The 10836-nt window shown below is 33.4% G+C and overlaps 1 protein-coding gene across 1 annotated transcript; it reads right to left on the reverse strand.

Moving 5' to 3' along the window:
* On the reverse strand, positions 5650 to 10621 carry LOC109723984 (50S ribosomal protein L6, chloroplastic). Its single transcript, XM_020252544.1, has 3 exons — positions 10464 to 10621; positions 7114 to 7422; positions 5650 to 6123 (listed from the first exon to the last, which is right to left on the reverse strand). Exons 1-3 carry the CDS (start codon positions 10502 to 10504, stop codon positions 5787 to 5789), a joined length of 687 nt encoding a protein of 228 aa, XP_020108133.1. The 5' UTR covers positions 10505 to 10621; the 3' UTR covers positions 5650 to 5786.

Raw genomic sequence — 10836 nt, forward strand, 5'->3', positions numbered from 1 at the left:
ACTTGATAGCACGGAGGCCTCCGTACTATCAATAGTATACCAGCCTAGCTCTGTGTGTATATATAAAATTAAAAAACAATGGAGCCGTACTATTGCAGTATGTATTAATTTCGGAGATGCATCTTAGTGAATTGGCATTTGATGCATATTATAAGATCAATTTCTCTCCCAATTTCTTTGTCGCACATGCTTTTTTCTTCGATCAACTTCTCTACTCTTCATCAACTTGTGGATCACGAAGGGACTGCTAGCACTGTCCAGATGGTCTGCAACTCATCCGCTTCGTGAGACGAAAATCGATCAGGTATCTGCCAATTCCGTGTGGACATGCATAGACGCTGAGCATGTACGCGGCTATGCTAGAATCACATACTAATGATTGAAACATACGCTACCAACCGTAGTATAGATCAAGAAATCTAACTAGTCCGCTATAAGATTTTTAAACATAATAGTTTTGCTTAAATTAAAGTTTTACATAGTCACATGAGAATGATCCACAGACACAATATTGATTTAGAGATCTTAACTGGTCCACTGTAAAATCTCTAAAAATAAGAATTTTGTTTAGATTAATATTTTGCATAATAATATGAGAATGATCCACTGGCACTAGATTGATTTCTTTTTATTTGGTTTTCATATTTGATATGTAATTAACTATCGAAAAATTCTAAAATGTAAAAAGGAGTTTATCACTGTGTTTTTTTTTTTTGTGTCTATAATTTCTTACAATGGTATCAAAGCCGATTCTCATTTTGTATATTCTACGATCTACGTATCATGGACACTTCTATAAGCCTCACACGCGCATGTCCATGTTCGTGTCGGAGACACGGACACGCGCGTGTCCGTGTTGGACACTTCTCGGACACCCGTTTAATGTTGATTCATAGCGCATACAACTAAAAAAAATATATACATATTTTTATTTTACTTTTTTCTATGCATATGTAATGTACGATAATAAATATTTTAGCTTTTTGATGAATGCATATAAATAAATTATATATGGTGGAGAATTTTTCTCTTAAAATATATAAACTATTAATGAAAATTTTATTAACTTTTATTCGTATGAGTAATATAACAATATTTTACCAAAATTAGTATTTTATATAATAAAAATATATAATTATATTAATAATATTATATTTTATTAGTTGTGTTAATGCCGTGTCCGTGTCCTAATTTTTTTAAAGTTGCCGAGTCGCAGTGTCCGAGTCGTGTCGTGTCCCGTATCCCGTATCAGTGTTCGTGACGCCTAGTCTATGATTTATCCATTTTATACAACAATATTATCACAGGAATATATGAGATACTATATTATGTAGTTGCGAAAAATTTAATCGAGATCCGAGACGAATCGGTTGCAATTTTTGCATCATTTAATGATATGGAAGATGATAATGAATTAAACCAGATCTCTATGATGTGATTATAGAAATTTCTGGATGTTTTTGAGATGATGTAATATATTTATTTATAGGTGTAATTTATGCAGCTATTTGTTACTTAGTTTTCTATATTTTATAAATAGAACCTGCTTGCTTATATTCTTCTCTTTAAATTCATAAGTAATTTATTGGGGTTTGGGTATTCTTATTAGTCTAATCTATAATCATTAGATTAGGCAAGATTAGGATTTTATAGAGAGAAGCGTGCATCGTAAGAGTTGACAAACTGATGTCGTAATTTTTTACTACATCATGGCATACATTGGACCCAAGAGAAAAAAATGATTGAACGGTTACAGACAGGATCTATTTGACCACATAAAAATATAAAATGCTGAAAAATTCATAAGTTGAAGAATAGAGTTTCTCAAAAGTTGAGAATGTGCATGTGAATATCACAATTACCCCATAGATAAATTTGACTCATCGTGCTCGAGTCAAATCACAAAGGTTTATAATCATCCTTTTTAACATAAAGTTATTTATTTATTTTACGTGTATGTGATATATGTTGTTTTATATTATGAGATATGATATGTAAATGTTTCTGTGATGATGAGATCAAATTAATGAAGTCTTAATCTCACTAAGGACATTTTATGCTCAATCATGGCCTTTCGACCTTTCATACAACGATAGCATTGTTCTGACTTTGAGTTGTCATGCATGGTCCCATGTGACAGGCTACTTGTGAACATCCTATCATATGATGCTACAAGATGAGATTACCAACGAATTCAAGAAAATGTCCGATGAAGATTTTTTGGCAATTCCATATTTAACTAAATAATCATTAATTTTCCTTTCTATTACATGTTTGGCCTTATTTGAGCCAATTATTTGAATCTCTCGATAACTAACTGATTGGATAGGATATTAAGAATTGTTCTCAATTTCGAAGTGCACAATCGACATATTCAACTTCATCCTAATCTTTCGTTTGGAGAAACATAAGTATGAAAATAAAATTTCAACATGAGTATAACATCATACGTATAATTAATTACACATTAAAGCAATTGGTTGCTCGAAAAAGCAAAACTATTAATATTCATAATATGTTGTGTTGTGAAGAGCATACATAATATTTATGGTTTGTTATATTTCATACAAGAGTTACATGATAAATGATGCCTTCTTTCTAAATATAAAAAATGAAAGATTTACATATAAGAGTTGTAAAAAAAGTGTCGTTGAATTACATGACATTAGCTGTTTACATACAAGAGTTTGGTAGGTGGAGTCATATATTCGATATGAGATTTGTAGGATGAATCTTTATGATCGTCATAGTTAAGATTGTTATGAGACAATATGAATCCTGATAAGAGATGTCGAGTTAACTTTTAATTCTAGTTAATCCGATTGGAAAGGAAAGAAGTACAGTAATATGCTTATAAAACTAGTTAACTTAGAAAGTATTTTCTTTAAAAATCTATCTTATTCCCACTCACGGTGGTGCCGCGGTGCATATTGGACGAAGAGCCGAGTCTCTTTCGTGTCTATTTTACAGACGTGGATTTCGGTGTTTCGACTATAGTTGAAGCTTGAATCCTTCCAGAGATATAATTTTTATACTTCGCTTTCGGCATTAATAAACTCTTACTCTATCTTTAATGACCGAGCTAGGTAAATTACGGTGTACTCTTTTCTTTTTTTGTATTGTTTTTTTTAATCTATTTTTTACCGTTTTATTTTGTCTAGTGTAGGAAAATCGTTTTGGATGGTCCACCAACGACATGGTGGACGAAGTTCACGCGATAATTACTCTTAGCCAAACAAAATGTAGTGGGGTGGAGAGTAATTATTGCTTGCACCCGATTCAGCACCTCATCTTAGACCATTTTAACCATTTTTCTTTATTTAAAAGATCAATTTTTTTTTTTAAAAAAAAGGATACTGAAAATGAATGGAATGAACGGAGATGAGTTTATGATCTACAGGCCATGTCGTGGATCGTGTCTAGAGAATAATAGTACTAGAATGGCACATTGTCCTATCAAATTTTTTTAATACTAAAAATTTATTGATTTTTGTGAAAATGAGTAATCAGAGGATTCCCATTTATCCGAAAATTAAAATTGGAATGAAAATACCGCATACTAAATACGGACAAACGAATTCGTCCATTTCGATTCTGATTTCAAGCTGAAAAAAGGACGAACCAAACACGCCCATTGTTCAAAAATGTCGCTCTTATTAAAGAGGTTCGAGCTTTTTACGATTGGTAAAGCACTGAAACCGATGCAGATGAACACTAATCCATAAGATTACAGCTCCATATTTGTCTGTCTCTAATAGAATGACAGAAAGAAAGAATATAACTCTGGTTAAAAATTTTATTTAATCATTGTGATAGTAAATTGAGGGAAAACTTCAAATACCACCGCTGTGATTTCACACTTTTTCATTTTAATATCATGTGGTTTAAAGTGTATCAATTTTGTATCCTATAGCTTCGCACTTTCTCACTTTTAGTACCCCATGGTTTAAAATGCATCAATTTAGTACCCTGCGGTTTCATTTTTTTCTTTTCCTCGGCTTTTCTGTTAATATTTCGTTAAATTATGTACAAAAAACTTCAAATACTCTACGTAGGTTTATCGAATATTTACTTTAGTACCCTTTAGTTTTAACTTTGTCACTATTTTTTTTTCATCCGTTAATATTTCGTTAAATTATATACAAAAAAGTTCATATATCTTATTTAGATTTATCGAATATTCACTTTAATACCCTTTAATTTTAACTTTGTCACTAATTTAATGAAAAAATTAGTAAAATAAATAATAAAAAGAGAAAAATAAAATCACAGAGTACTAATTTGATATACTTTAAACTACAGAATATTAAAGTGAGAAAGTACGAAACCACAAGGACTAATTTATATCCTTTAATAAATTTATTAAAATGAGAAAGTGTAAAATCGCGGTGGGGTATTTGAAGTTTATCCTTAAATTTATAAAAAGTTTTGGCATCTGCTGAAGTCAGTCGAAACATTAATTTCTCTTGTACGAAAAAGCGATCATGACGAGAAAATATTGTCGGCATCTCTGTACAGTAAAAATTATTTTTATAATGATTACAGTATATATAATATAGTACGAAATAATAATATTTGGTTATATATAAAGGATTAAATTAGAAATAATATAGTAAATTTATATCAAAATAACATAACTAATCGGGCCAATGGGCTCGACTTTTGTCCCATTTTTTGTTTTTTTTTTTTTCTTTCTTTATAGGCTTTCTACTTATTATCTTCTATATTTTTCTCTAACATTTTCATCTCAATTATCTATTTTTTTCGTCTATTTTTTTACTTTGCTCTTTCATTATTTGAAGCTTATCTTTTTCTTTACTTTATCAAGTATTACAGACTCTGTGAATATGACTTCTCTTTTTTTACTATATCAGGCATCGTAGATTTTGTGAATACTCTTCGAACTAGAGTTTGGAGGATTCTGAAATAAAGACATTCTAATGTGGTCCGAAGCACGGAATTTGGAACGGGAGCATAGTCTAGATAATTATTTTTGTTTATAAATTTCTTGATATTTTATTCTTTATTATGACGTTCTTTTTTCACTTTCTGTAACCGTCATTTTTATTTTTCTCTTTAATCTAGTTTGTGGGGTAACTTATGTTTTCCCTTTTTCTTTGGGTGATGATGTACTTATTTTATTTTCCAAAATTGTAAAATGATGTATTCAAGCTCTATTTTTTAATGAAATGCTTACGGGCTTTTAACCTCAAAAAAAAAAAAAAGTACTAAGGTGTAACTGTGTATTGTGGTGGTTAAAAACATCATTTTTATATTACGAAAGATTCAAAAGTTTTAAAAACGCTTTTAATATTCTTTTATTTTATATTATAAAATTATGGTTGCAAACTTGCGATTGCTGGGCTATATAATTCTCCGGTGACAGCTGCAATCATAAGTTTAAATTATTGGAGAAGGAAAGATTGTAAGAGTTTTTAAATTTTTTAAAAAACTTTCATAGTATAAAATAGTATTTTTAGCTATCACATTACCAAACTATGCCTAAAACAACCCGGCAACTTAGATCCACTCTGATCTATCATACTATGTCAGATTTTTAGGAAAACAGAATTGCATTAGGACTGGCAGCAAACATAAGAACTCAAAACTCCCATGTATCAAAAAAAATATATATATTAATTTCAAGAATAACACAAAATGCAGGTATCAATAAGAACTCAAAAGCTCTGGCAACAGTTAAGAATTTCAAATACATAACATCCAAAATGTATGTAAATTAAGGAAACTCGTAAAACCACCACCATCAACAACAACAACAACAATATCTACTTCTTCTTCCCGGCTTTTCCCTCCTTTCTTCTCACAACCTCGTCGGCATATTTCACGCCCTTCCCCTTGTATGGTTCGGGGGGCCGCCATTTCCTTATCGCGGCGGCAAACTCACCGATGGAGCACTTATCGTAGCCGCTCACTGCGATCCTAGTGTTATCCTCCACCTTCACTTGCAGGCCCTCCGGGATGGCCATCCGGACCGGGTGCGAGAACCCGAGATTCAGCACGAGATCTCTGCCCTCCAGCATTGCTCGATATCCCACGCCGACAAGTTGGAGACGCTTCTCGAATCCCTTTGAGACCCCAACTACCATGTTGTCTGTCAGGGTTCTGCATTCCGAATACGACAAAGAGACGTCAAACGGAGTATAGCGCAGTAAGGAAATTTTAGTTTTTAAAAAGGGCTCGATTTGCTGTTTTTAAGTTTCAATGCGATTCACAAAAAAGCAAGATCACGAACATAATTAACTAACTGCTAATGTAAGGCGTGGAGACGTGACACGTGAGTAATAAGCATATGTCCTAACACACAGATAAAGAAGACCTGCATTGCACTCGAGCACTAGCAGAGAAATGCTACAATTCTTCCTAACTTTTATAGATCAGAAAAATGGTCATTTCAAAATTCGTGGAGAAAGCGGACTAGAGATTGAATTTGGCTATTTTGTTTCACAATTGCGCCGTTAACTAATGTCTTTCCGATACCTCAGAGGCTTTTAGAACAGCCGGAATGAGATAGAAAACTCCGTCCATCTTGTCTGCAAATTATGCGTTCCCTTAAATACGGAAAGTGTCCAACCGTATTTTACAGACAAAAAAGAACTTAAAAATAACACAATAGATGTATAAATGCTCTCTACGGATCGCCCTCGATATATAATGCAATAGATGTGGTACCGGCCCTCGATGGTTTGCCTTTGCTGACAGTGCCTGAAGGAGTGAAATAGTACATTCACGCCAGCACCGTTTAGTATCAATGGTGTATGGGCATGGTAGGGACTAGGGATGTAATGCTCAACTCCTGTGCCACTTTGCACTAATCCATTCTCCTTTTATTTTTGTTGTTGTTATGCTGAGTGAACAGCTTTTCAGCGCTCATTTTCTGTGCATTCTATTAATCAAAAATCAAGACCGTCAACTCTATTAGGCGACACGGCATGAAGGACAAGATGAAGATGCAGAATAATATAGCAAATGACGAGACATATATTATACATAACGTTGCCCAGCATTAAGATTGATAATATAATGCTTGAAGAGAAACATGGGGAAAAAGTCTAAAATCAAAATTAGTACATCTTGTTTGTTTATATGTTTTACCTGAAAAGCCCGTGCATTTGGTTTGCTCGTCTAGTGTCCATAGCTTTAGAGACTTTTAAATGACCAGATTCTTCTCGCTCAAGTTTGACTTCACGTGGATAAGTCCTCGAGAGTTCTCCTAGTGGACCTTTAACCTTCAAATCCTGCCCATTTAATGCGACGGTCACGTTATCCGGGACTTCGATCGGCCTCTTTCCAATCCTGGATTCCTTGCACTCCACTGGCTTTCGGAAAAATCCAATCCTACTGACGGTAACATCGCAAGTACGAATACCACCTCTCTCACCAAGAAAAACGGATTTCAAATTGCTGATTCATAAGAAAACAGGAGTACTTTAGACCAGTTCAAACATTGCAAGATTTCATAATGTTCATATGCATACATACATATGTAGATACATAGATACATAGAGGTACATCAATTCAATTAGAGCTGTTAACCACCTAAATATTTGACTCATAAATCAGTAAAATCATATGAGAAACATGGCACAAACAAATGGTGCTAAAGGAATAATAAGAAATGGTTTAAATGGTTTAAGCTGTTACTTAAATAGCAAAATGCACCGTAATTTTCAACTTACACTGAGCTATACTCAAGCCAAATTCTAGAAAAGACACTGCAGTTAATTTTGCCAATTATCAAAATGCACAGAAAAATAGAATGGAAAAACTATTGATTTAATTTCCTTATTTTATACTTCAAATTATGGTGTATAAAACAACGCCATCTCCTAGTGAGGACCTTGTATCTTACTTAGATCTTGAGCTGTCCATTATTCATCTGCTGGCTACAAGCCTACAACTCAATTTACTAGTAACTAGATTTTGTAATTAGGGTCGAGCATCAAAAAGAGTACTGCAAAGCTCAATAAGAGGAAATTCTTTCTACAGTCCCAATAGGATGAAGATGCGCGAGGCTAGAGATAGAGATGTCAATACAGTGACTGTCCCATACTATAATGGTTCGAGTAGATCAGATACTGACTTGAATGTGTCGAGCAGAGCAAGCTTCGGATAAGACCATTCAATTGCAAGTCATTACATCCATGATGGACAATAGATTTGCCACCGAATCCATCGATGACTTGAAAATAATATGGACAATCATTAATGAACAGAAAAAAATAATAAACAAAAAATGAAGGTAAAGTTCGACATAAAAACTAGTTTATATGATTCGGCAATACTTTCAAGTTAGATTTTATCTTTCCTATGAATGTACCAATTTTAAACTGCTACCTAACTGAAGAATTTACATGCTACACAGAAATCACTTGGTAGCATCTAATCCGCAACCAAATACCTAAGTATCAAATAGATTTTCCACAAAGCCATGAAGCTCAAAAGTCGAACTTTCTTGAGAAGTTAGGTTCTAATAAGTGAAGGTAGATGCACCTGTACCTCACTACCTCTCAAAACCCCAGATTTTATGTAATTTTGCAGAGAACCCCAAATGAAAATTTGTTAATATAGACTTATACAAACTTAAAATTGATGATAACAATTCTAAATGCTTCCAATCAAACTCAATAATCAAATCATGGTGTCTTCTTCAAATAATTCTTTCTTCCCGAAAGGGCAATTTCGAAATTTGATCTACAACTGATACTGTATTGTTTAAGTGGTATACCAGAAATGCATGAAGCTCAAAAGTTCCAATGTACCCAAAAAAATTGCTTTCAAAGTAACTGGAAAATAACAAAGTTAGACATCTTGTTATCCACACCACTAAAAAACCATTTTATATGAAATTAAGAAGAAAACCAAGTTAGACATTTCTTAACATCAACATGTAAGAATTTTAACATCGATTCTACCAAAAATAAACACTCCCCAAGAAAACCCACTAATCATATCATGGTATCCTCCTCAAATTTCTCTTAGCTAAATAACTCCAATGTGAGATTATGATAGTTATAACAAATTTAAGACAATCATGGTAGCTAGTCTATTGAAAAAAATCAACTTTTATGTGATTTTACGGAGAACCCAAGATGGAACTTTCTTAAAATCCACTTGTATGCACCTCCAAATCGATTACAACAAATCTAAACACTTTCAAAGAAAACTCACTACTCAGATCAGGTACTCTCCTCAAAATTCCCTAAACCTTTATTAGAGGCTCAATTCCAAAATCTGATCCACAACCAATACTGCAATGTACCCAAAAATTAGCTACCAAAAAGTAATAAACGATTTACAAATTTATACAAACTTATTAGCTGGTTTACTACTCAAAAACCCAATTTTAATGCAACTTTGCACAAAGCCCATGATAAAACTTTCTTAAAAATATCCTCGTACGCACCTTCATATCAATTACAACAATCGCAGTTCTCAAATCATGGTACCCCTCTAAGAGGCTCAATTCCAAAATTTGATCCACAACCAATACTACTACAATGTACCCAAAAATTAGCTACCAAACACTAATTGAAAAATTACAAATTTATACAAACTTATTAGTTCGTTTGCTACTCAAAAAACCAATTGTAGTGCAATTTTGCGCAAAACCCATGATAAAACTTTCTTAAAAAATCCCTATGCACCTTCAAATCGATTACAACAAACCCACTTCTCAAAACCCACTTCTCAAATCATATCAATTGCCACAAATGACAAACCCACTTCTCAAATCACGGTACCCTCCTCAAAATTCACCTAAACCTAAGAGGGTCAATTCCAAAATTTGATCCACAACCAACACTGTAATGTACCCAAAAATTAGCTACCAAAAAGTAATCAAAATTAACAAATTTATACAAGCTTATTACCTGGTTTACTACTCAAAAAACGCAAATTTTATGCAACTTTGCACAAAACCCATGATAAAACTCTCTCAAAAATATCCTCGTATGCACTTTCAAATCGATTACCACAAACCCACTTCTCAAACCATAGCACCCACCTCAAAAGTAACCAAAAATCTATGAGGCTCTATTCCAAATTTTGATCCAGAACCAATACTGCAATGAACCAGTAATAAAAAAATAACAAATTTATACAAACTTATTAGCTAGTTTACTACTCAAAATACAAACTTTAACGCAATTTTGCGCAAAACCCATGATAAAACTTTCTTAAAAAATATCCTCGTATGCACCGTCAAATCGATTACAACAAACCCATTTCTCAAATCATGGTACCCTCCTCAAAATTCACCTAAACCAGAGAGACCCATTTCAAGATATCGCTCGTTCAACACATTATAAGAAGCAAATGAGCATGCAAACCCAATTTCTCAAAATCATGGTATCCTCCTCAAATTCACCTAAACCAAAGATATTATGCTTGTTCAACACATGAAAAGAAGCAAATGAAATGGAAAAGAGAAGAAGAAGAAGTACCAAGAAGAGTAGTGGTGGATTGAAGGAGAAAGCGACGCCATGGGCTTCTCCCACACACACGGGGAAGAAGAAGAAGAAGCAAAAGCCTCTCTTTTTGGCTTATCTTTTTGCTCCCCTATTTTATCCTCTTCGCCATGGCCACTGAGGACCGGTTCGGTTCGATCGGTTGAACCGGTTCCGAGTTAGGGGGTAAATCGGATCGGATATTTGTCCACATCCAAATAGAAAATATCGGATCAATCATCGGAATCCGATTGGAGATGGGGATATGGTCTTATATACAGAGCAAAATTATCCGATATTGGAAGGGTGAGTCTTACATAAGTAAAAATAAATTATAATTATTTGCCTCTTTATCTTTTTTTTTTTTACT

The sequence above is a fragment of the Ananas comosus genome, linkage group 18, assembly GCF_001540865.1.
Source record: "Ananas comosus cultivar F153 linkage group 18, ASM154086v1, whole genome shotgun sequence".
Classification (NCBI taxonomy): Eukaryota; Viridiplantae; Streptophyta; class Magnoliopsida; order Poales; family Bromeliaceae; genus Ananas; species Ananas comosus.